This window comes from Oncorhynchus clarkii, unplaced genomic scaffold (genome assembly GCF_045791955.1).
Source record: "Oncorhynchus clarkii lewisi isolate Uvic-CL-2024 unplaced genomic scaffold, UVic_Ocla_1.0 unplaced_contig_5358_pilon_pilon, whole genome shotgun sequence".
NCBI lineage: Eukaryota > Metazoa > Chordata > Actinopteri > Salmoniformes > Salmonidae > Oncorhynchus > Oncorhynchus clarkii.
In genome coordinates this window covers 31,437-59,289 of record NW_027261000.1, presented here as the reverse complement: position 1 = coordinate 59,289, position 27,853 = coordinate 31,437, and the positions used below count along the sequence as shown (strand labels likewise).

The window sequence follows — 27,853 nt, the reverse complement described above, 5'->3', positions numbered from 1 at the left end:
GTGTGGGTTTTTAGCAATGTTGGTGTAGGCCTCTTGTTGACATTCATCCAAGGACACCTCGACTTGCATTACACACCCTCACTGTGGAAATATTTCTCATGAAATCACGTGATTTCACATCTCCTGTCCCTGCCATTATCTATCCTGTCCCTCCCTCTGGCCCTCCCTATCACCCCTCCTGTCAATCCTATCACCCCTCCTGTCTCTCCTATCACCCATCCTGTCTCTCCTATCACCCGTCCAGTCTTACCTATCACCCCTCCAGTCTTACCTATCACCCCTCCTGTCTCTCCTATCACCCATCCTGTCTCTCCTCTCACCCCTCCTGTCTCTCCTCTCACCCCCCTGTCACTCCTCTCACCCCTCCTGTCTCTCCTATCACCCCTCCTGTCTCTCCTCTCACCCCCCTGTCTCTCCTCTCACCCCCCCTGTCTCTCTTCTCACCCCTCCTGTCTCTCCTCTCACCCCCCCTGTCTCTCCTCTCACCCCTTCTGTCTCTCCTATCACCCCTTCTGTCTCTCCTACCACCCCTCCTGTCTCTCCTATCACCCCTTCTGTCTCTCCTACCACCCCTCCTGTCCCTCCTATCACCCCTTCTGTCTCTCCTCTCACCCCTCCTGTCTCTCCTCTCACCCCCCTGTCTCTCTTCTCACCCATCCTGTCTCTCCTATCAGCCGTCCAGTCTTACCTATCACCCCTCCAGTCTTACCTATCACCCCTCCTGTCTCTCCTATCACCCCTCCTGTCTCTCCTCTCACCCCCCGTGTCTCTCCTCTCACCCCCCCTGTCTCTTCTCTCACCCCCCCTGTCTCTCTTCTCACCCCTCCTGTCTCTCCTCTCACCCCCCTGTCTCTCCTCTCACCCCTCCTGTCTCTCCTCTCACCCCCCTGTCTCTCTTCTCACCCCTCCGGTCTCTCCTACTAGCCCTCCTGTCTCTCCTATCACCCCTTCTGTCTCTCCTACCACCCCTCCTGTCCCTCCTATCAACCCTTCTGTCTCTCCTCTCACCCCTCCTGTCTCTCCTCTCACCCCCCTGTCTCTCTTCTCACCCCTCCTGTCTCTCCTATCACCCCTCCTGTCTCTCCTATCACCCCCCGTGTCTCTCCTCTCACCCCCCTGTCTCTCCTCTCACCCCCTGTCTCTCTTCTCACCCCTCCTGTCTCTCCTCTCACCCCCCCTGTCTCTCCTGCCCCTTCTGTCTCTCCTATCACCCCTTCTGTCTCTCCTACCACCCCTCATGTCCCTCCTATCACCCCTCCTGTCACTCCTATCACCCCTTCTGTCTCTCCTACCACCCCTCCTGTCCCTCCTATCACCCCTTCTGTCTCTCCTCTCACCCCTCCTGTCTCTCCTCTCACCCCCCTGTCTCTCTTCTCACCCCTCCTGTCTCTCCTATCACCCCTCCTGTCTCTCCTATCACCCCTCCTGTCTCTCCTATCACCCCTCCTGTCTCTCCTATCACCTCTCCTGTCTCTCCTCTCACCCCCCTGTCACTCCTCTCACCCCCCTGTCTCTCTTCTCACCCCTCCTGTCTCTCCTCTCACCCCCCCTGTCTCTCCTCTCACCCCTTCTGTCTCTCCTATCACCCCTTCTGTCTCTCCTACCACCCCTCCTGTCCCTCCTATCACCCCTCCTGTCTCTCTTATCACCCCTTCTGTCTCTCCTACCACCCCTCCTGTCCCTCCTATCACCCCTTCTGTCTCTCCTCTCACCCCTCCTGTCTCTCCTCTCACCCCCCTGTCTCTCTTCTCACCCATCCTGTCTCTCCTATCACCCCTCCTGTCTCTCCTATCACCCCTCCTGTCTCTCCTATCACCCCTCCTGTCTCTCCTATCACCTCTCCTGTCTCTCCTCTCACCCCTCCTGTCTCTCCTCTCACCCCTCCTGTCCCACATCCTGTCTCTCCCATCACCCCTCCTGTCCCCCATCCTGTCTCTCTTATCACCTCTCCTGTCTCTCCCATCACCCCTCCTGTCCCCCATCCCGTCTCTCCTATCACCTCTCCTGTCTCTCCCATTACCCCTCCTGTCTCTCATCCTGTCTCTCCTATCACCTCTCCTGTCTCTCCCATCACCCCTCCTGTCCCTCAACCTGTCTCTCCTGTCACCTCTCCCGTCCTTGCCATTGGTAGACCTTCCTGAAAACAATGACACAATACTTAGCTTAAACCTGTTCTGCCAGTTCATGTCTTTAAAGATTAGTGTTCCAATGTGGTTAGCCAAAAAGATGACAAGATAATTGACAGAGTCATTTTCTAGGCTTAATAACAAACAGACATGCCACATTTCTGGTTCTTCCACAACTGGTTTCCTGCTTGTAGAAGGGCACGGTTGCACAAATAATTTTCTCTAACTATAAGTCACATGTTTTCATGAGAAAATGTTTCTGCAGTGAGAGTTATGACATGCCACATTTCTGGTTCTTCCACAACTGGTTTCCTGCTTGTAGAAGGGCACGGTTGCACAAATAATTTTCTCTAACTATAAGTCACATGTTTTCATGAGAAAATGTTTCTGCAGTGAGAGTATGCAATGCAAGTCCTTGAGAGAGCCAGTAGTCATACACTCATTGTTTGTTTAGGGCATCACCGTCTCTCATCACACAGACACTTCAGTTAAAAGGCCGCTCAATTTTAAATGTCGGTTATCGGTAGTGGTATCATTTTAATTGTCGGAGTAGAGGACCTTGTGCATTTCAGGTAAAATAACAACATAATGTTTAAATCCCAGGACAAATTAGCTGGCAAAAACAAGCTAGCTTTCCCCAAATGAATATAGTTGGTTCATTGATATTTCAACCTGCTTGTCCTGATCGCGTCTTGTGTGGGTGGACAAATATTTTGCGGGTTTAGACGGTATGTACTGCCTGAAGGGGCAGCAGCCCCTAAATGGCATAAGCTGCTCATCAACAGTAATGGGCCCAGGGTTGTAAATCAGGGGAAGGCAGCCCACCCATTTGTCCCACACTGACCTGATTGCAGCTAGCATGTCTCTCTGCCGCCGAGCTGGTCTGGTGTCTCGGTTATCAACGCCTTCCCTCCAAATTAGTGCAGTCCAGAATGATTTTCTTGATGATGTCTGGGATAAACAGATCAAAAGAAGACTTAATGTCCTGCACATGAGTATCCGCCATCCACGTCAGGCCCTGGTTGCATCCTTCTCACATTAGCAGCCATGCAGGGTGGCTCATTCCTTGGACAAGAGTATCAAAAAATGTCACAATTTCTTAACATCCATATTTCTCCTCCTGCAGGATGATGATGAGCTGGTCCTGGAGCTAGCTGGGGTCAATCTCATCCTCTTCTTCCAACTCACTGTCAGACTTTAAATTGAAATTCTTCAGCTTCCAAAGTTGAAGACGCTCCTTCCACACTAGCTTCTCTCTCTGCAAAATGATTTCTCAGGCCCCCCGAGCAGAGATACTTTTTTTTCTATGCGGTTCTATTATTTTTTCTATGTTTTCTCGAATGTGGTATGGAGCCACACATGCAAGCTATTTGTTGTCACTCCCCAATTTGCACCTGGCTGGGTTAGAGTGTGGGGAAAATAATGCATTCGTTTTTTACAATGTATGGAAATAATGTATTGTAATAACATTGTGCGGGTTCCCCCAAGACATTGTGTAGTTTCACACACTACAAAGTTTAAAGAGTATGAGAAAAGCGGGAGACAGGCAGACAGGCAGGGAGACAGACAGGTTCTTGGTGCTATGTTGAAACAGTAGGCCCAGGGTGGAGAAAGACAGACTGAAGGCACACAGCAAACCTTTTTGTTACCTTTTTTTTGTTTTCACCTATACACACACTTTTCCACACTTCTATTACACACAGCTCCAGTGGACCTGAACACCACATGTCATAAGTAGGGGGGTGCACAGTGTGCACTCAATGAAAATGTGTTATTTTACATGTTCTTCACAGAAAATTGGAAAAGACCAATGAGTCTCAGGTTGAAAAAATGATTCATTGTGTGATTTTTCTTTCAGTAAACATTAAAAATGGATCCCACAGACCCGAACACCACACAAGGGTTAAACTTCTTGAATCCAATCTTTTTTGTGTTCAAATACACATTTAGATTTGTGAACAGCTATCCACAACAACCACAATCTGTAAAGCGCAAATAGCTAAATGAGAGAGCAGCAGTGTGATTCACATCAACGCGCTATGTAGATATAAAAAATAAGTGAAATCTGTATCACCATAGTCTACACCACTGCTGTCATCCTAACCTCCAAGTGTTTATTAAAGTTGGATAATCTTTGAATGCCGACAGCAGTTGCACCATTGGAAGACAGAGCTTGGACTGTTCCAGCTCTTTTCCCGCGATCCATCAAACACATTTGCTGTGTCATCATCGTGGTCTCTGACTTGTGGTCAGACTCGCTCAGGTGGAACAAATTTAAACTTTAACCTTTTTTTCAATGCTGATTTGAATGTCATTGAGAAAACAGAGAAGTGTCAAATATTTTTTTCAGCAAACCTCCTTTCTGAATTTAAAAGTAATCCTCGAAGTAATCATAGTTTCTCAAAAATATCTGTAATCTGTTTACAATATTTCTGCTGGTAACAGAATGGATTACAGTTACCGGTTTCTGTAATCCCTTACATGTAATCTGTTACCAACCCTGGTTACCCCTAGTACCCTACAACTAGGCATATGCCTCATACTGCTATAAAACGTCAGCTGCATCTCCACTTGTAGACATGACTTCAGATACCCAACAGTCAGGCAAAGGTAAGGACGACTATAAAGTTACTATTACAAGACACAAGCCTGAACAATTCTTGTTGCATGTTTTTATATAAAAAATGGGTGTTTTCTCCAAATTGACATTCAGAGAGGATGACGAAGATTAAAATGTCAAACTTCAGGAAAGACTGCATTTGCAATTTATATTATACAAATCTTTATTTAATAAGTTTATTGTAACGAGATAATGAATACATGTCATTTGTAAATATTGATGGGTTGTATGTTTAGTCACAATATTGTTTTGAACGTTGGTTTTGGACTGATGCCCAACTGAGCATTCTACTTAATGCTTCGTCAATGAGCACTGATGACGATATAATCATTATAGTGGCTTGGAAATGAAATTACATTCGAAAGGAGGCAAATAATTAGGAAAGTCTTTGATATTTTGATGTCACCAGATTGACTTTTAGCTGCAGTATAAAGCTAGCTATTTAGCTAGCTCAGATTGCATGGAAGCCACCGGATTTTAACTAGCTAATGACAGTTTTTCCATTTGTCTAAAGTAAAGTTGTTCAAGACATTATGATGTAGTCATTATGCACGTTCCTAAAACCGGACAGATATGGACATAAATATTAAATGCACTTCTGCAAGTCTAATGACCGAGGTAAAAACAATGTCAGGTTGGATATACAACGGATATTCACCTGTAGTTTTCCTTACATCCACCAACAGCAGTTAGGGACCGTCAACATAGTGACAAATCACATTTTAAAAATGTCATTATCTCTTTAACCATTACTCCAAAAACGTGAAAAACTGGTTATAGCTAACCCGATGGCACAGACACACATTTTTTTTTTTGTCGATTTACATCTTGCACTATTTTAAATGATTAATTTGCACTTTTGAATTTCAATAGCTCATTGGTCATGTGACCTAATGACTTCAAACAAGGTTCAGAATGTCCAATGACTACCCTTATATATTGCACACCCTTTCGTTTGTCCATTTTCATCTCACATGATTTCACACAAATTTTTCAAAATGTCATATTTCAGTAGCTCCTTGGTCATGTGACCTAATGACTTCAAACAAGGTTCAGACTAGCTGACTAGCCTTCTACAACGCACGCACACCCTTCAGTTTTTCAAATTTCATCTCACAAGATTTTACATACATTTTTCCATATTTAAAATTTCAATAGCTCCTTGGTCATGTGACCTACTGACTTCAAACAAGGTTCAGAATGTCCACTTAGTGGGCCTACACATTGCACACCCTTTAGTTTGTCCATTTTCATCTCACACGTTTTTCCATAAAATTTCCAAATTTAAAATTTCAATAGCTCCTTGGTCATGTCACCTAATGACTTCAAACTGGGTTCAGAATGTCCACTGACTACCTTTCTATATTGCACACCCTGTAGTTTGTCCATTTTCATCTCACACATTTTTACATGAATTTTTCCAAATGTAAAACGTCAATAGGTCATGTGACCTACTGACTTCAAACAAGGTTCAGAATGTCCACTGACTACCCTATCACACCCTATATTGCACACTCTAGTTTGTGTACTGTAAAATCACGCGGTGTAACATACATTTTTCATAGATTTAAATTTCAATATCTCCTTGGTCATGTCAATTACACACCTAAGAAGCGTGCAGTGGATAATATACACCCATATTGCATAACCTCTAGTCATGTAGCTTCTATATTGTTGTACATTAATATTAGTTTGGGGGTTCAGTCCAGGGTTGTGTTTACCCTTTATCTATAATAATTGGTAGTTCTAAGTACTTATTTTCCTTGTTTTTTTATTTTGCCACAGTATTTAACAGCGGTACACAATAGGAGAGAGACAGATAATATCTCCTTTCGTCGTTAATATCAACCATAAAGGAAAATGGCAACGTATGAAAGTCATGTTATTAATTGTCCAAAGCAGGGATGGAGAGTGAGCTAGTGAAGTAGGCTGCAGTGGGTTTGCTGGTCAATACATATATTGAACATGTAACCAAAGTAGTGGTGGCCAGTAAATCAATGAATACAAATTTAACATTGACAATTTAACAGAAATTGTAAACCTTTAATCTTTTCCAACATGTCAACAGACACTTTGTTGAACTCTGAAATCATAGGCATGAACTGAACATATGGCTGTCCCACACAACTACATAAAAATAATTTACATTTACTTTGAATTAAATGTCATTACATACCATATGTTTTTAGTATATCCTCAGCCATTTCTTTTCGCAGTTGCTCCATGTGTTTTTGTGAAGGTTCTATATCAATTTGGGAGGGGATGTTGGGGAAGTTCTGTGCAATAAAATATAGTTTTTGACCTAATTGTCACATAAATAGCTAACCATTCATTATTGAAAATATAACCATCAAACCTCCATTAGAAAGACCCCACAGCTGAAGGTGTCCTGCTGCATGGTGGGAGTTATTTCTCCTGCTTTCCACTTTGTTCACCCAGTCGTCTTTTCCATGGCAGGATCTTCTCATTTTGAAGTATTCTCTTTTTTTATGTGAACATGGAATTCTGATTAGTTACGGGCAAATGAATACACAGGCCAAATTTGCATGCTGTTTTCCTTCTCACTATAATCTATTAGAGGTCATTTACTTTATGCCCCATGCTACACACAGCCTAAATTATAGGCACTGAACCATTTACAGGACATGAATAAAAGTAGCATATAGGACCCAACCCTATCACAGAGTGAATAAATGTAGAGCGTTTGTAGACTTTAAGAAATAACTATTAAGTGACAGTTTCATCAGTAGGTGCTTAAATAAAGTCATATCACAGATGACAGTGCCAACCACATTTATGACAAGACACAATGAATTGTAATCACCAAAGTGTGTTAAAGTGTGTTTGTCAAAATAATATCTGAAAATGGCAGTTGTTGAACGTAATACTTCTATTTGCAATAGCAATTTATGATATATGCAGTTGTGGAATATTACATGTACCAACACTACATGTAGGACGGACATAAGACATTCCCACATACAGTAAACACATACAAAGAGGCATTTTTCAGCTATAATTTTTACCACTCAGAATCCAGAATGGATATGACAATGTGGCAGCACAGGATGTAATACACTCTTACAACAATCTACTTTTTGATCTCCTTCACTTCTTATCTGGTAAACTGCTACTGTGTGTCAAGAAAAGAGCCCCAATTAAGGGTTAGTGTACTCCAGTAAAAAAGGTCTGGTTTAGATAAAAAACTATTGTCCTGTGTCCCCGTTCATAGAGGCATGAGAGACTAGTCAGTGGTAGAATTGAGTTGGCACTGTATTGGCCCAAACACCCACAGACCCACAAGGTTGAGGTTACTCATGGACAGTAATTAGTGATATGTTTGGTTGTTGTTGCATTGATGCATTGTGTCTTCTAACTGTCCAAGAATAGGATTCAAAGTGTTAGGATAAATAAATTCCCATAAATACAAAGGAGGATGTCTCTCCTCATACCTCTGGCACTTTAGTCAGACTGCCAGACTGTGCACCACAGAGCCAATCAGGAGAGAATACATACAGGTCAACAATGCCAACTGAAAGTCAAGGGGTGTGTCTTTGCCTTTTGGATGACTCTCTCTTTACAGAAAGCCGCTGTGGTTCAAGTCAAGAGCTACTCTTCCCCTTTCAGTCTGCTCTGCACATGTCTGAATGTGACAGAGCCAGCAGCCAAGAGAATTTTCACAGTATGTCATAAAAAAATATTACACTTATGAATGTATGAATTTAAAATGTTAATATGTATTAGATCCAGTACAATGGAATAACTAAGACCTGAATTTGAATGCAGCGTGTTCCGATTCCTCCTCCTCTTTCTGTCCAGCAGGGTCAACCAAAAACACTTGGCCTGATGGTTCATGCAGATACTGGGGAAGCAATATAGAAATGTATTGACCCCTTAAACGATTGTACTATTAAATGACCCATATCACAACCCTCATACCCCTTCACAAAAATGGACCTAAATCAATTTTGGATAAAGGACTTACAATGTTGTCTTTACAATAAGGGCTGTGAAAGGCAGACTGGACTCTTGAGACAAAGAGCTGGGTGCCAAATGCAAAACATGGAACAATACAAATCAAGAGAAGCGTCTGACATGGAAACACAAACAATACTCCCTTATGACAAAAGAGTATAAACGGTAAGTAATCAATGGAGTAATGAAGTCCAGGTCAGTGTTGCCAACTACTTTTCAGGGTAAGTTGCTAGAGGCAGGTTGATTTGTTGCTAAAAGTTGCTTAATGACATTGTGATGTCATTGCGTGATAACGTAAAACTGCGTCATTATGTGGAATACACAATAAAGTTACTCACATTGACTGGCCATCTCTGAAAAAAATATGATTTGACATTTGTTCAGGTATGGACTCCCACTCTTTTCTGTACTTCTGGCTGTACAATTTTGATTGAGACATGTTGATTGATGTTGTAAATTCTGTTCAAGATCAAACATTCATGACCAACTATAATCATTGGGTTTGGCTCGTCGAACCCGTACTACTGCTGCTGTTGTCAGCCAACAATGACTTGTAATTTGCTGAAATTGCTGTTGGCCGGCTGCTGCCAGTGCACTTTTGCATCTAGGCACGTGTGTTGTGACTGAGTGTGTGACCGAGAAAATCGTTTTGTGTCATTTAGAGGCAAAGTGCATGCATTTTAGCATTTTAGTCACTTTTCAAAAGTTGCTAAAAGTTCAAAATACATTTTTAAAAGTAGCTAAATTTGTTGCTAGGTGCTGTTTGAAAAGAAGTTGCCAGGATAGTCTGAAAAGTTGCTAAATCTAGCAACAAAATTGCTAAGTTGTCATCACTGGTCCAGGTGTGACTGATGATGAGACACAGGTGTGCGTAATGACGGTTGCCAGGTGTGCGTAAAGATGGGTTGCCAGGACCAGTGGTTAGTAGACCAGCGATGTTGAGCGCCGGAACGGGTCAGCGGGAGTAGATGTGACAGGTGACACCAACAACAGACAACATTTGAGCACGTTACTGTTGCACATTAACCTTTAATAGTTCAAAGACATGAAAGACTAAATGCATAATACTTGATTACAAATATGAAAACAACTGGTTTGAATAAGTATATACAGTCCTTTGAATACTGTATGATGAACATATTTTACTACAGAAAACAAATGTTCAGAAATACACTATTATAAATTCTTATACAGTAGATGTGTATATACTGAACAAAATGATGAATGCAACATGTCCAGTGTTGGTTCCATGAGCTGAAATAAAACATCCCAGACATTTTCCATAAGCACAAAAATCGTATTTTTCTCAAATGTAGTGCACACATTTGTTTACATCCCTGTTAGTGAGCATTTCTGTTTTGCCAATATAATCCATCCACCGAACAGGTCACAGATGCACCTTGTGCTGGGGACAATAAAGGCCACTAAAATATGGAATTTTGTCAAACAACACAATGCCACAGATGTCTCAAGTTTTGAGGAGGGTGCAATTGGCATGCTGACTGCAGGAATGTCCACCAGAGCTGTTGCCAGAGAATTTAATGTACATTTTTGGGATCTTTTATTTCAGCTCATTAAACATGGGATCAGCACTTTACATGTTGCATTTGTATTTTTGTTACGTGTAATTATGAAATGAATATGAACTATTTGTGTTTCATCATTCATAATGCTCCCGATAAGAGGTTTAACATTCTGGACCCCAAAGTGAGCCATACCCAGGTTGGCCTTTATGGTCGTCACTGAGAGTCACAAGCAAAACCTATGTTCATGCTGTTAGTAGTAATGCTAAAGGACATTTCTGAACATCCTGTCGTGTAAATGGTGAGAGGAGATAAGAGTTAATGTCTACTGCTCTTTGACTGCCCTCCAGTGTTACCAGGTAGTATGTCTCTCAAGGTCTTTTTCCATCAAGGCCAACTTTCACCCTCTGTCTGTGCTTCAAGAATACCTTTCAAGTTTTTTCATGGTTTAATTTCAAGGTCTAGTGGCTGGAATAATATGATTCATCCTGTTAATTTGCCACGGTAAATGTCCATGGTCAGTTTTAATGACACTTGCATTCTACAGTCTACAATATAGAAAACTTAAAATATATGTAGAAGTCAGTGGAGAGCGGCAGTCATAGTCAGCTGTTACAGACCATATAAAACATTAGTTGACTATCAGCTGTACGGTTCTGTCTCTCATTGTAAGTACAGTTGTTATTTAAGAGAGAGTTGGCTATTGCAGATATAAGCCTATGGACTGTTTAGAGAGAGTGACATCATCAGTGTGCATCCTGTGATTTTATCAATGTCATTGGAAACAATTTCTTCCTCTATTTTTATGACAAAACAGAACCATTTTCACATATGTTGATGTTGGGTTGGTGCTGGAGAGGAATATTACGTTGAAAATTTTTGCAATTTCCCTTTGTCACAGTCATTTTTTTCTGTGGTAAAATAACAAAGACGTAAGACTCTATTTTACTTCTGTGACATGGTGAGCTTGGACCCAGGCGCAGAGAAGTGACCAGACTAGGAATCAGTGATTAAGAATCAACATAATACTTTACTGAGAAACAGTAAACAAAGGATCACAGTAACACTGGGGAAAAAAACTATTCCAGCTTCTGCAAACACCAACAGAAAACACACCTCACTTAACATGGAATCATAATGAGTAAATAGGACACACTAGAGTGTCATTGTCACCAGGACGGTCTCTGCCGCCCTCTGGTGACAGGTGGAACCATGACAACATCATTAGAATGCATTAAATGGATTATGAACTGCCTATACTATGCCAGTCCCTCAGTAATGGCACAGTCCATGAAATTGTTATTGTACACATAAGAACATTTACAGATGACTGAACCTTTCAAACAACATGCACCATGTAAAATCAGTCTTCAGAGGGAACGACCTTGTTAAATTTCTCAATTATTCTATTCTGCTTACTACTTGAACAACCTTGATAGTCATATCACAGTGGCTCTTACTACTACACCCACTATTGCTGGAAAAAAATCATGTTTTTTTTAAAAGATGTTTGCATATTGCAAACGTCTGTCTTACAAAGCCTGCAGAAAACAACTTGTTTGCTTAAATATTTATGTTGACTAAACTTTGATGAATAAACCATTGTAAATGTGTATAAATGTTGCTTTACTTCTTTCATATCAATTGTTTAAAATTGTAATGCTATTGTGCTTACAAACACGTACAAATAATTAAATACACATTTGTTAATAATATGTACACTATTTTACAGTAATATTTTCTTCCTTAAAGTTATTGTTATTGACAGCAGCATACCACCTGCCTCCCACTGCTGGCTTGCTTCTAAAGCTAAGCAGGGTTGGTCCTGGTTGGTCCCTGGATGGGAGACCAGATGCTGCTGGAAGTGGTGTTGGAGGGCCAGTAGGATTCACTCTTTCCTCTGGTCTAAAAAATATCCCAATACCCCAGGGCAGCGATTGGGGAACCTGCTCTGTGTAGGGTGCCGTCTTTCGGATGGGACATTAAACGGGTGTCCTGACTCTCTGAGGTCATTAAAGCTCCCATGGCACTTATCCTAAGAGTAGGGGTGTTAACCCTGGTCTCCTGGCTAAATTCCCAAGCTGTCCCTCATACCATCATGGTCACCTAATCATCCCCAGCTTACAACAGTCTCATTCATCCCCCTCCTCTCCCCTGTAACTATTCCCCTGGTTGTTGCTGTAAATGAGAATGTGTTCTCAGATAAAAAAAATAACAATCAGTACTATGAAAGTACTTCATTTTGTATAGACTAGAATGTTTTTTTACAAGATGCCTTCCTGTTATTTTTTCATTGATTGTGAGTTAAATACTTGTCTTACTGTGTATTGGGTTTGCACAAAAAGGCATTTTGCACTGGAAATGATTAAAAGAATGGCGTAAAAAGTGTAAAAACTCAAATCAAGTGTAAAAAATGTGAATAAAAAAGACATTCATGTTTGATCAAAAAAAAATGTGAAAATGGAAAAGCAATGTTTTAAAGGCATCACGTAGCCTACATTTTATTCACCAGTGTCAGATTGTTCCAGAAAGGCAACAATGAAACCTTCAAACTATTAGTTATATGAAGACATACCAGGAGTGGTTAGCTACAGAGTACATTCATAATTCAGTCCTGTTTGGAGATGGAAGTCTGTTTTCAGTGTGTATCTGCTTTAGATGTACATTTTGAGTCGGAAGTTTACATACACTTAGGTTGGAGTCATTAAAACTTGTATTCCAGACGCACTGAGATACATCCACAGGTACACCTCCAATTGACTCAAATTATGTGTATTAGCCTATCAGAAGCTTCTAAAGCCAATACATCATTTTCTGGAATTTTCCAAGCTGTTGTTTGGCACAGTCAATTTAGTGTATGTAAACTTCTGACCCACTGGAATTGTGATACAGTGAAATAATCTGTCTGTAAACAATTGTTGGAAAAATGACTAGTGTCATGCACACAGTAGATGTCCTTCTACTATCTTGCCAAAACTATAGTTTGTTAACAAGAAATTTGCGTAGTGGTTGAAAAACGAGTTTTAATGACTCCAACCTAAGTGTATGTAAACTTCCGACTTCAACTGTATGTGTTATTTCATTGTTTTAATGTCTTCACTATTATTCCACATTGTAGAAATAGTAGAAATAAAGAAGAACCCTTGAATGAGTAGGTGTGTGCAACCTTTTGACTGGTACTGTACATGAATGAGTATGATCCCTGAGATGACTAATAAAAAAAAGTATGGACACAATTCAGAATAACACAACGCAACAATACTTTGGAGTAGAAAAAGATCTATGTTTATTTTGAATTGAATAAGAACATATGCCAACTTGCACAATACTCATAGTACATTGTATTCTGTTTAAATCCTTTGGTCATTTCAAACCGCATTTGTTAGATCCTGTTATTAATCAGTAGCAAACTAATCAAGACAAAAGCAAGTTGACTAATAACCAATATGTCTACTAATAATTGATATTGAAAACATGTTAGTATAACAATTCAGAGTTCCTTGGATGATTATACCCACAACCCAATACTGTAACTTGTTACCTATATCTCCCCACACAATGCAGTATATTACACAGTGTATATATGTGTAACTACAGTACTACTCTTAACATTCAGTAATGTGAATATAAGCAGGACAGGAGGACTCTAGTGACAGTGAGAAGACACTAGGTGGACACTGGCTGAACAACATACTCTTTAAGACATGTCAGAATGTTAATCAGTTGAAGTTTGAGTGACAGCTAACCCAACAACATATACTGTTTTGTAACACACCATTTCTGTATGCTGTACTCTTGGTTTTATAAGGCTGATTGTTCCTGTTGAGGCTGACTGACTGGTTGTGTCTGAAATGACACTCTATTCCCTATATTTTGCACTACTTTTGAACAGAGCCAAATGGGAAGGTCCCTGCTGTTTGGAGACGCAATGGAGGTACAGTGTTTTTACTGGTATTTCCAGCAATATCCACCAGTGTTGCTGCAGGTAGGAAATGTTCTGCAATTGGAACACGCTGTCTCCAATCAACCAATCAATGTCTGGTTGTGTGTGTTTGACCAGGGGATCACCTGAGGCTATTATGTTCATGTTGATTAAGTTGGTCAGGATCTTGTTGCCTGTTTACAGCAATCCGTGGTTTATTGTTTTTTTGGTTGATTAAACAATTTTATCCAAAATGTGTGTGAACAGAAACAATATATTCTGATAATATGACATACGTAAGTGCAGCTTAATTCACATGATTTTACATTTCAACTTCCTGCCCGTTAACCGGCACCATTCCTACCTTTACGGGTGGTGAAAAAAACTTCTACTCAAAGCACAGAGATTTGAAGAAGACCATTAATACACAATATTCCCACCTCTTCTTCAGAAATGTTACTTCCCCTTTAGGTCTATCCTTCCTGTTATGCTGCCATCTCTTTGAGTGTGATTTAGAAGCCTAAGTCACATGATTTGATAGAAAATGGGTCTTTGCATTAGAACTCCCTGCCCTTTAGACACTTATGTGTTGACTTCAAAGTGTCAGTAATGCATCAAGTTTAAGTTCATGCAACATGAGGGGATAAATTGACTGTGGTGCATAGTGGATAATGAGGCGTTCTTTCAATTATGAGAACCATAGTTCTGTGAGGTCATAAGAACAACACAATACAGAATTATCACATGGATGATGTAATTAATGACATTATGTCCAAAAGGGAAATGCTTGATGGCTGAAATGTGTCCATTGTGAGTGTTAATAATACATCTAAGTAATACTTCATTAGTGAGTGTTAATAATACATATAAGTAATACTTCATTAGTGAGTGTTAACAATACATCTAAGTAATACTTTATTAGTGAGTGTTAATAATACATATAAGTAATACTTTATTAGTGAGTGCCTCCCATCTTTTGCAGGTGTCTGTTACTCCTAATAAAATCTACCTCAATACAACAACCTTTTCTTGTGATCAGTAAAACATAATAACAAAAACAGCTAAATATGTGTTCATCAACCCCCTGAGTATCATTTTTAATGTAGGCTACAATAACATATGTTGTGTTGACTCTGTGTATATAGAGGAAGCTTTCAATATCAAGTAATGAAGTCAAACAACTTGTAGAAGGTACAGCACTGTTATCTACGGACTCTCATTGAGTACTGCATGCTCCAGCTCCCACTGCAACTCCCATTGCTGCACCAACTGACATACCAACTGGGCCTCCAAATGTTCCCAAAGCCGCTCCGATTGTAGCACCTGTTCCCATTTTGCTAAATTTCTCAGCATTCTTTCTAGCTTTTCTTTCCTGTTTTATCCCCAGCTTCTCTACTTCTTCTCTTAGACACACTCCTTCAAACTTTGCCTTCAGTTCTTCCCTCTCTTTGTGTATCTTCTCTTCATTCTCTCTCAAGATCCTGTTCTTCTCTTCTTCAATCACTCTCTCAGCCTCCTGGAACATCTCAGTGGTGTAGTGGCTTCCTCCATTCATCTTCACCATCTTGTTTATCTTCTCAAGGAGCTCAGTGACCTGGGAGGGATTCTGATCTTTGTTTTTGAAGACATGATATCCCCCGTTACATTTGGTAATGAAACTTTCCAGTTTGGGATTTCCATGCAGGAAGTCTTCAATTGTTACATCATCAAGAAGGTCTCCATGTGTGAAGACAACCATGGTGTATTTCGATGCTTCATCACCAAATAATGTCTGGATCATCTTCACAATTTCCTGCTGCTCTTCAGTGAATCCTCCCAGCTTGAGAACAACCAGGAACACATGGGGACCAGGAGCGGAGAATAGCAGGCACTGTGAGATCTCTTTCAGTGCTTCCTCCTGTGTTAACTTGGTGTCAAACAAGCCTGGTGTGTCGATGACAGCTACATGTTGCCCTCCCACATTTCCTCTTTTCTTTTTACTTGAGGATGTCACAGAAAAAGAGGACATTTTGGATTCAAACGCTTTTCTCCCCAGGATGGCGTTTCCTGTTGCGCTCTTCCCAGAACCAATCTTCCCAACCAGAACAATCCGGACCTCTTTATTTTGTTCTGTTGGATAAGAAAGACATGTTGTTACTGTAGAAAGAAGTCTGATGTTCTTTCTGTTTGGTCATCATACAGAACAGCTACTGAATATGATCAGTCTCACATTACTTATTAAACATTGATGGTTTATAGAATATGAACTGTTAGCAAATTAACAAGGACATTATCTATAAATTAAGTTTCAAGCCTACATTCATTTTTAATCAAATGTATTAATAATGTAATAAAACATTATTTTGTGAAAACACATTAAACAAATAAACCGATTATTGTAGACTAAGTACTCACCAGTCATGTTTGGGTTTTGGAGTGCTGCCAATCTTTTCCAAGGAACAGTCTTTCCAACCAGAGAAATCAAGGGTCTCTGTTGGATGAAAAATGGAAATGTTGTTTCTGTAGAGAGAAGTGTGAAGTCTCTCATAGCTTCTTAGACTAATATTTTTTTGTCTATAAAATACAAACTCTAAGCAAATAAACAATGATGTTATCTACAGGTAACTGCCAAAATCAAGGAAACACCATTGACGGAACTGTCATTGTCCGTTCCTTGCCTACATACATAGTTTCTACATTTGGCCGAATATGGCAGTAGTCTTTCTGCCTTGGGTTGAGCATCAGTTGAAAAACTGCAATAGCACCAATATTGTGTGGGACACATACAAATAAGATAGTCTAAAGACTCTCAAGTTGGGGAGACAACCAACTTCCATGGAAGTTCTCTGACTTTCTCAGAAACCCTAACAACAAACTGGAGCTTTTCAAAATGTCTGTGGTTTCAAATGGCTCTCTGACATCAATGCTGGAATGAGACCAGGAAGAGGCACACACAAGAGCGTGGTGTAAAGTACTTAATAAAAAATACTTTAAATTACTACTTAAGTAGTTTTTTGGGGTATCTGTACTTTACTATTTATATTTTTGATAACTTGTACTTTTAATTCACTAAATTTCTAAAGAAAATAATTTACTTTTTACTCCATGCATTTTCCCTGACACCCAAAAGTACTCGTTACAATTTGAATGCTTAGCAGGACAGGAAAAGGGTCTAATGCACACACTTATCAAGAGAACATCCCTGGTCATCACTACTGCCTCTGATCTGGAGGACTGACTAAATAGAGAACATCCCTGGTCATCCCTACTGCCTCTGATCTGGTGGACTCACTAAACACACATGCTTCGTTTGTAAATTATGTCTGAGTGTTGGAGATAGCCCCTGGCTTTCCGTAAATAAATAAATAAAACAAGAATATGGCGCCAACGGGTTTGCTTAACATAAGGAATCTCAAATTATTTGTAATTGTATTTTTACTTTTGATACTAAAGTATAATTAAAACCAAAAACTTTTAGACTTTTACTCAAGTAATATTTTACTGGGGGACTTTCACTTTTACTTGAGTGATTTTTTATTAAGGAATCTTTACTTTTACTCAAGTATGACAATTGGATACATTTTCCACCACTGTTCATCTAAGACGCCTTTCAAAAGGGTGCACAGATCATTATATTTTCAACAGAGGATACAGACATCATTGTCCTCCTTGCTGTTTGCCTGCACTTGCTTATACTTAGAGCTAACTGTTAATGATATAAGCACAAACATTGTGAATTTACTGAACATTTTCTGAATTTACTGGATGTTTTCTCAGGTGAGCCAGATTCAGCCGCTTGCCAATTGAAAAAGTTGGCAGTTTACAGTCCATTGTTCGGATGGAATTATTTTGGACGAACGTTTGAAGGTAACCTACTTTTTCAAGTGATTTGTTTGACGATCAGATGAAAACAACATCATGACTGGTTGTGTTCATGCCACAATACGATGAAAACAATTTTAAACACATAGGAGGTCCCGTGGGAAAAAAACGTGCCAACCTATGGAAATCAAATGCCTGTCCAACTGATTAGTTCTAATGCCGGCCCTGCACTGCATTATGACACGTTTGTATCTGATTTATAACAGGTGTGTTATTCCCCTAGGCCTCGGACACTGGCACGAGGCAGTTTATTTGCCCCCGCCCTATAAAAAAAAATCTAATCATGAAATTTAAAAAATAATAATTAATTTTAAACAGTAACATGCCAAACATAAACAGAACAGCCAGAGGGATTCCACGAAGAAATAAGAGAAAAATATATATAATTTCAAATCCACATTATATCAATTCAAATACAAACATGTAGAGAATTTTTTGGGGGGACATTTTGTTTTGTATACATTTTATTGACTCTAAATAGTTATCCAAATAAGATTTTTTTTTTTAATAAGAAAAGGGCCTTTTTCTTCATAATTCTGTTTTGTGTTTGAAAAATTGTCCTAATAAAATAAAGAGATTTATGACATACTCACGTTCAATTGTGGAATCAGTGTAGTAAAATAATATGTCTAACTTCAATGGTTGTATGCATTTTGTTGCCAAGAAATAGTTTTACATCAGTCCAGAACACTTCACTATATAAACAATGACAGAATAAGTGTTCAATCGATTCAGTTTCTAGTTCACAAAAATTGCATTCACTGGTAACATCAGGTATATATTTAGAAATCAAGCTATTACACGGATAGAATCTATGGATCATCTTAAAGGAGATCTCCTTTACTTTATTGGTCACCATAAATGTGTGTGCAGTGAGCCAAGCACGGCGCCAGTTTACATCAAATGATGAAGCCCAACAAAATATCGCAGAGGGAATAGACTTCCTGTAGAAAATATCCCTTAATAAACGATTGTTGAATTTCTTATCTAGTAAACCTATGCCATTCACCTTGATATCGCTTACAATATGAGATATTCCAAAATATGCATTATTCTGAAGTAAAGATTTTATCCCACTTTTATAAACGTGTCATATTCCTTGCTTGAAACCTTAAAGTTGTATCTTTCCATAAATGATCTTCGCGTAAATAGATTCCCACTAATACTAATTGGCTGACAAGGACAATGTTTTTCGACAACCAGTTACGGTAAAATAACATCTTGTTTCTATGTAATATCGACCCATTATTACATATAAAACATTTATGAGGTGAAAAGTTGTGTTTATACAACAAATCCCAGCACATTAAAGCCTGCTGGTGAAAAGCCGCCAATTTCACAGGAAGTTTACCCACAATATATGGACATTGTAGTAAAATATGAAGCCCTCCTAGCTTCTGAAAAACAAAATGAGGTATAACATTCCAGAAACTCTGAGGATTTTTTATGTACCTTTTAAGCCAGTTGATTTTTGATATCGGATTGAAGAGAGTGGAGTCTAAGACATTTAGACCGCCATCACAAACCCTGTTGGTGATAACATCTCTTATTATCTGATGTGGCTTGTTTTTCAATATGAAGTTGTACAATAGCCTATCTAAGGTACAGCAAGTGGATTTGGGAATGTCAATAGATGAAAAAAGATAGGATGCACAAGATAGCCACTCGGCTTTGGATAAAAGCACCCTTCCTTGAAGACTCAAGTGTATTTCACTGATCCTCTCTAAAGCCAAAACTTCATTTGGCCGCGTTTCCTTCCAGTTCTCTGCTGCCTGCGAGTGGAACGAATTGCAAAAATCTCTGAAGTTGGAGACTTTTATCTCCCTCACCAACTTTAAACATCTGCTATCTGAGCAGCTAACTGATCGCTGCAGCTGTACATAGTCCATCGGTATATAGCCCACCCAATTTACCTACCTCATCCCCATACTGTTTTTTATTTACTTTTCTGCTCTTTTGCACACCAGTATCTCTACCTGCACATGTTCATCTGATCATTTATCACTCCAGTGTTAATCTGCTAAATTGTAATTATTCACTCCTATGGCCTATTTATTGCCTACCTCCTCATGCCTTTTGCACACAATGTATATAGATTTTTTTTTTCTACCATGTTATTGACTTGTTTATTGTTTATTGTTTACTCCATGTGTAACTCTGTGTTGTTGTCTGTTCACACTGCTATGCTTTATCTTGGCCAGGTCGCAGTTGCAAATGAGAAGTTGTTCTCAACTGGCCTCCTGGTTAAATAAAGGTGAAATAAAAAATAAGTAAAATAAACTCAAATCCCTCCCTAACCATGAGGATATTTGTGTTGTTGACAGATTCAGTTACAGGGTTCAAATTAAGAACATTCACAGCCTTAAGGTTTTTGGTAATCTTTATACCGAGGTAGGTTACAGTATCTTTTTCAGAGATGATACAATCTGCTGGATTGACAGCTCCTTTCAGAACAAACACCTCACATTTGGAAAGATTTAATACCAAATCTGAAATTTTGGAGAACTGCTTCACAATATCCAAAGCTAATCTAAAATCCAGTAAACATAAATTAGATTCTTAATCCCATTTTTTAAATAATCATGCAATAACAATGAGTTATTTAATTTCCAATAACCACCAGAGTATTTCTTACCATCATTACTGCACATTCTAACAGTCAGCCATATGACTTTATGATCTGTCAGGACTGCAGGCAGTATTTTGACCTCTACTGTGTTGGGCTCAAGACTAGAGGTTATCACCCACAAGTCAATTCTTCATTGTAGTGAACGATCTCTATTACTCCATGTGTACTGTTTCTCTCCAGGGTTATTAACTCTCCATTTGTCAATTAAGTCCAGGCTTTGGCAGAAATTCACCAACTTGTTCATACCAATGTTAGGCCTATTGGGCAATCTATCAATCTCATCAGAATAAACCATATTAAAATCTCCACCAACTATAATCTGACTGGATGGATATTTTCTCAGAAGACTTTTAAGAATTTCCTCAATTTCCTCTAGAAGTAAGTTATTTGGAGGACTAGAACAGTATCCATATACATTACACAACACAAATAATCTGTCCATTACATGTCCATCCGTGTCCATTTGAGTAAACACACATTTCCCTTTGAAATTGTGTGCATAAATTGCAACCTCAGTTGAATGATTAGTCCCGTGGGCCAAAGAATGACACGGCCCCACTGATTTCTCCAATAATTATAGTCCTCTTTGCAGTAATGTGTTTCTTGAACGAATACAAGATCTGCGTTGTAGTCCTTACAAAACAAAAAAATAACTTTTCTCTTCAACAGGTTTCGTATCCCCCTGGCATTGATTGACATAAACTTCAAGTCCATATAGAACAGAAGGAAAAATACTATGCAAACTCAACTCTACCCTCTCTATAAAAAGTTGCTTCATGTATATGTATTAACAGAAGTCTTAACTTGTAAACCATAACACCACAATTCAAAACTAGAACGCTCAGTTTGCTGATTTTTGATGTGTTTTCGCGTATCATTTTCTCCAGACCATCGTCTCTTTCGTTTATCTTTGCAGAGACAGCATCGATTATGTTGACCTGGAGTTCGCGCAAAGACAATTATTTCTGTGTCTTTTTGGGTGCGGGACTATTGACTGGATTTTCAGAATCAGCCGAGTGTCCAGATTCCTCCATGTCTTCTCCTGAGGAGTCAGGTGGCGGTTTTTCTCCGATGTTTGAGTGGTCAGCTAGCAACTGCCTTCTCCTCCCTTTGCTTTTTCGCACATTTTTTCTTCAAAATGTCCAAGTTTCAGATCAAATTAGCGGTTAACTAAGCGTTGTTCTTTATTGTGTTTACTATAAGCCAATATTTGTTGCATTGAAGTAAATTTGAGAGGGATAAAAATGAAGGTTACTCAGAGGTATAAAGTAGTCGGCTTGAGGATAAATTCAGCCCCTATGTATTGTTGAACTCAGCAGGTTTTATATGGTTAACAGCCTACACAAACGGGCTGGAATATTCATGGTAATTTCAATCCAATTAAATTCTAATTTGAGAGACTCCCCTGGTGTCCTGAAGTCCTCGTTTGTTGTGTTTCCGTATTTTGGGTACAAATGTTTTGCCTGTAGGTCCAGGTTGCAGACCTGACTGCTTTCTATACTGAATATTGCCAACCCAGACAATATTTCCTGAGACATTGTGTGTCTTAGGTAGTTATTTTTTGAGATGTAGCTTAGAAAATGATCTCTCTGCAGAAGCAACACTTACGTGGATGTTAAATATAGCTATTGCATTTGCAACGTCAGGCAGGGAAACTGGGCAGAAGGGAGTTGTGCTTCAAATACAGCAGTTCTGTAACATATTTAATTGAGCCTCTCATTCTTCTTATTTGCAGGCCTCAACACCGTAGGGAAATATATTAACTGTTTACGAAGCTCTGGGGACAAGTCGTCTGGATACAGACAATAAATGGGCAGATGGAAACGGATAATCATCTTTAGTTGACAACAGTTCTTGAGGGCTGGAACAAAAAAAAGCTGTTCGCGATTTCGTTCATACTAGTGAACCGGAAGCGCAATGGACATATAATCATTTTAGATTAGACTAAATCCAGAAATTGTACATCTAGGTTAAAAATAAATCAGAGGTGTTGCACCACTTAATTTTAAACATGGATGAGTTAATCTAAGGTTAAATAACTAAACTATGAAGTAGTAGCAGGAAGCCTAAATTTGGGGTGGCAGGTAGCCTAGTCGTTAGAGCGGTGGACTAGGAACTGAAAGGTTGAATGATCGAATCCCCGAGCTGACAAGGTAAACATCTGTAGTTCTGCTCCTGAACAAGGTGTTCCTAGGCCGTCATTGAAAATAAGAATTTGTTCTTAACTGACTTGCCTAATTATATTAGCAATATGTTCAAATTATATTTATATGGAAACAAACCAGCACCAAACCAGTGAGTTTTCAGATCAGGCTGATGAAATAAATTATTTTGTCAAATTAGTTAGCTGGCTAGTTGACAATACATGAGGCCACATGATTCAAAAAACCTTGTTACACGAAAAATACAACACTGACATTTGATTCACTTCAACCTCAAACAGTTTAGATTTAATCTAAACTACATTTAAATTTGATTTAAAAACAATGGAGTAACAAGATAAAATGTGATTTTAGTTTAAAGTAAAACTTAAACTTAGTTTAGAAGAACGATTACAATTAGGAGTAATTTAAAACTAGGTTTAAAGTTTGGTGCAACAAGATTAATATACAAAGCTTGATTTAACTCAGTTTAAGAGTTAATCCATGTTGGTGCAATCCACCATAAATCTCAGTCAATCCATATCTCAGTCTATGAATTTGAGAGTGTTTACATTTCTCCAGCTCCACCCCTTAGCGTTTTAGCATCAGGGGTGAGGAGGACGCTTTGTTATTGTTTCAATTAAATATTCTAGCTTTAAAAAAGGTAAGAGAGCTTTTATAGTGAAGGCAGCAAAATTATAGAATTCATTGTCAGAAATAAATGTAGGTGCAGTATGTGTAATAAGTCCATATTAGTCCCGTTTTAGGAATGTGCATAACGCCTACATCATAATGACTACATCATAATACTGACATAATAATGCATTCATTTACAAATGACATGTATTCATTAGTTACTCTATTGTTACAATAAACCTATTAGAGAAGGATTTGTATAAAATGAATTGTTGTAAAATAAAACGTTTCACAGTTAATAAACTTAGTCATTCTTCATTTTGTTAATGTCCATTTGGCAAGAAAACCCATTTGTTGCATCAAAACATGCAAAAAGAATGTGGCTCAGGCTTATGCCTAGTATGAGTAACTTTATAGACGTCCTTACCTTTGCCTGCCTGTTGAGCTGGGTATCTAGAGTCGTATGTCTACAATTGGAGATGCAGCCGACGTTTTATAGCACTGTGGGGCGTAAGAACGTTGTTGCTTTCTAGTCAGGTGATTTATTGTAAATCATGGCGCAGCCCAGGCAAAAAAAAATCTCTCTAGCATAAACAGACTGATTTTGATGGGGATTTTTAAATTATGTTAATTAGATTGTAGGCTGTCGCTTCAAACACACCGACTGTGTTATGGCGTTTTGGTACACCAGAAGTACACTCATTTCCAATGGAACGCTGCGTTTGCCTTGCAGCATTGCGTTGCAGAGGCAGTTGCAGTGCGTTCTGTGTGGTGCATACGTTGAATTTATCGAACGTGTGCGTCAAACTGTATGCGTAAACGGGTTGACAGAAATGATAGCAGAAGGTGAATGTTGAACTTTTGTTACACACATATCTTGATGATTCTGCGACCTATTTTGCGCAACCACCCAGTCGGTGTGTTCGAAGCATAGCATTACTCTAAATGTTCAGAGTCTATGGTTTGGACTTCACATTGCAGTAATGTGTATTTTAAAGCTGCCAATTACTATGGGTTTGGTTTGTACAGAAAGACACTGGACTGGAAATTATTAAAGTATAACAGTGCAAAAGTTGAATAAAGTGTTTAATAAATGTTTATATATAGTGTATATTTTTTATGAAGAAAATACACAAATCAGAAAGCAATATTTTTACAGCATCAATATAATATATAGGAAATTTAGCAGACATTGTTTACTGTACATTTTACAGTACCTGATGGATTCAACAATGTCAAGTGGTATTTTTAGTGTCATTTTAATTTACAGTGCCATGAAGTAACTATGAAATGAATATGAACTATTTATGCTTAGCCAGTCATCATTCATCCTGCTCCCGAGGAGAGAATGAGAGCTGTATTGGTAGTATGCCTACCGTAAAGGAGATGGACAGTCATGCTGTAGTTCATGTCTTATGTAGCCTGACCTTACTCATTCTGTGACTGAAAATGATTTAAATATCACATGTAATGTTACAAGGCATTTTATTTTGGTATGTAGTCCCTTACATACAATCATCATTTCACAAGTTTTGTCTGTGGTAAAAAATAAATATATATATATATATATATATATCTATATATTACATAACAAGCTAATTGAATGCATTAAATGAATTATGAACTGCCTATTCTTTGTGGCAGTTGTACTGTCTTTATTTAACAACTACTCAATAATGGTGCAGTACATGCAATTGTTTTGGGCATATTACAACATTTACAGTTGACGGAACCTTCAAACAAGAAGGATAAACATCAGTTCAACCAGTTAGCCATCCATTCAAACATGCACCATGTAAAATCAGTCTTCAGAGGGATCGACTGTGATTTTTTTTTTTTAAATTTGACATTTGTTAGTGTTTGATAAAAGAAAGGGGGGAAACGCCCCCCCCCCCCCCCCCCCCCCCCCCATATTTTAAAAGCATCAAATAGCCTCAGTTTTATTTACCACTGTCAGATTGATCCACAAGGCAACACTGAAACGTTCAACCCATTGGTTACACAAAGACATACAGTATAAGGAACCAGGGGTGGTTAACTATAGTGTGCATTCTTAGTTTGGAGATAGATGTGTGTTTCAGTTTGTATATCCTTCAGATGTAGTGTATATCACAAACAATGAAATACTACTTTGAGTTTCTCTCTACCATCAGAACTCGCCAAACGGCCTACATTGATACTTGACTGACTGACCCTGGTATTGTTGTATCAGTCTTCTAACAGAGTGACAGTATAATCATCTATAACCAACTACATGCATATTACCCGTATAATCTCATATGCTGTATTTACAACAACAGTGCTGATGAAAATCACACAACAGCCACCAACAATAATCACACTGCTTCTTTATCAGTTTTTGTAAGTTTATATTGATCTATGATTACTTTTATTTTTTGACAAATCCACCAGTACTGGATTTGTATTGCTTTTTAAATGTTACTGTGTGTCTTTCTGGTAAAACCCAACACCCATTCTCTAAAACAGGAGAGAATGCTCTTAATACTCTTCATATTCAAAAAGAAAGTCAACCAGATGTGATTCATTTGATTTGACCCTCTCATATGAGGGACATGGTAGTATTTTCCAACCATCTATCTCCTCATTATTAGGTTAATGATTATGTACATTGTTCCTCCTGTTGCTGTTGTGAGAAGCAATGCCTTCCCAGCTATACTATCCTTCACCATTTCCCAAAGTGTCTCTCCTGTCTTACTGGCTAGCACTACTGCTTCCTCCAGAGGAGGACATGTTTTCATCTTGCATAAGACCACTACTGTCATCAGCACTGCTGCAAAGATGATAGCAGACCTGAGCCGACTCCCCCTGTTTACCGTAAGGAGCCAAGGAGAAAACCAGAGCCGGTCAGGGCGGTGTTGGAGGTGAGCGAAGCAGAGACAGTGAAGGAGTTCATGGGAAAATTGGAGGAGAGAGTTATGAGGGAGGTGCTGTGTTGGTGCATGAGGCACGACATCCGCCCGACGAAGCGTGTCGGGGATTTGATGTCACCTGGGTCAGCTCTCCGTACTCGTCCTGAGGTGCGTGCTAGTCGTCTGGTGAAGACTGTGCCAGCCTCATGCACCAGGCCTCCAGTGCACCTCCGTAGCCCTGCACGTCATGTGCCAGCTCAGCGCTACAGCGCTCCTAGCCGTGATAACCGTGGCGGGCGTTGTACTGGTCAGGCACCATGTTTTGCGGTGGAACGCACAATATCCCCAGTACGTGTGCTTAGCCCAGTGCGCTACATCCCAGCTCCCCACATCTGCCGGGCTAGGGTGAAGATCCAGCCAGGGCGGATGGTGCCAGCCCTGCTCTCAAGATCTCCAGTGCGCCTTCACGGACCGGTCTATCCAGTGCCACCTCCACGCACCAGCCCTCCGGTGGCAACCCCCGCACCAGGCTGTCTCTCCGGCTTTTGCCCACAGGTGCTGCTAGAGCCTTCCTCCTCTCCAGCGCCGCCAGAGTCTCCCGTCTCTCCAGTGCCGCCAGAGTCTCCCGTCTCTCCAGAGCTGCTAGATTCTCCCGTCTCTCCAGAGCCGCCAGAGTCTCCCGTCTGTCCTGAGCCGCCAGAGTCTCCCGTCTGTCCTGAGCCGCCAGAGTCTCCCATCTGTCCTGAGTCGCCAGAGTCTCCCGTCTGTCCTGAGCCACCAGAGCCGCCAGTCTGTCCTGAGCCACCAGAGCCGCCAGTCTGTCCTGAGCCGCCAGAGCCGCCAGTCTGTCCTGAGCCGCCAGAGCTGCCATTCAGCCAGGAGCTGCCAGAGCCGTCAGCCAGCCAGGACCTGCAAGAGCCGTCCACCAGCCAGGAGCCGCCAGAGCCGTCAGCCAGCCAGGAGCCGCCAGAGCCGTCAACCAGCCAGGAGCTGCCAGAGCCGTCCACCAGCCAGGAGCTGCAAGAGCCGTCCACCAGCCAGGAGCTGCCAGAGCCGTCAGCCAGCCAGGAGCTGCCAGAGCCGTCAGTTAGTCCAAAGCTGCCCTTCAGTCCGGAGCTGCCCCGCTGCAAGAGCCGTCCACCAGCCAGGAGCTGCCAGAGCCGTCAGCCAGCCAGGAGCTGCCAGAGCCGTCAGTTAGTCCAAAGTTGCCCTTCAGTCCGGAGCTGCCCCTCAGTTCTGAGCTGCCCCTCAGTCCTGAGCTGCCCCTCAGTCCAGAGCTACCCTTCAGTCCGGAGCTGCCCCTCAGTCCGGAGCTGCCCTTCAGTCCGGAGCTGCCCTTCAGTCCGGAGCTGCCCTTCAGTCCGGAGCTGCCCTTCAGTCCTGAGCTGCCCTTCAGTCCGGAGCTGCCCCTCAGTCCTGAGCTACTCCTCAGTCCGGAGCTGCCCCTCAGTCCGGAGCTGCCCCTATTCGGACGAAGAGGAGGAAATCTGCCGTGACAACTGTACTGTGGTAGAAAGTGTTGACAACAGAAAAATACTATGAATCAATAG

At 40.4% G+C, this 27,853-nt stretch overlaps 1 protein-coding gene across 1 annotated transcript; it reads right to left on the bottom strand.

Annotated features, from left to right (window-relative positions):
• Positions 1–13,506: 13,506 nt before the first annotated feature.
• LOC139403117 (GTPase IMAP family member 9-like) lies at positions 13,507–23,896 on the bottom strand. Its single transcript, XM_071146826.1, has 3 exons — positions 23,861–23,896; positions 16,561–16,636; positions 13,507–16,275 (listed from the first exon to the last, which is right to left on the bottom strand). The coding sequence occupies exons 2-3, from the start codon at positions 16,565–16,567 to the stop codon at positions 15,383–15,385; spliced, it is 900 nt and encodes a 299-aa protein (XP_071002927.1). The 5' UTR covers positions 16,568–16,636; positions 23,861–23,896; the 3' UTR covers positions 13,507–15,382.
• Between the last annotated feature and the right edge of the window lie 3,957 nt (positions 23,897–27,853).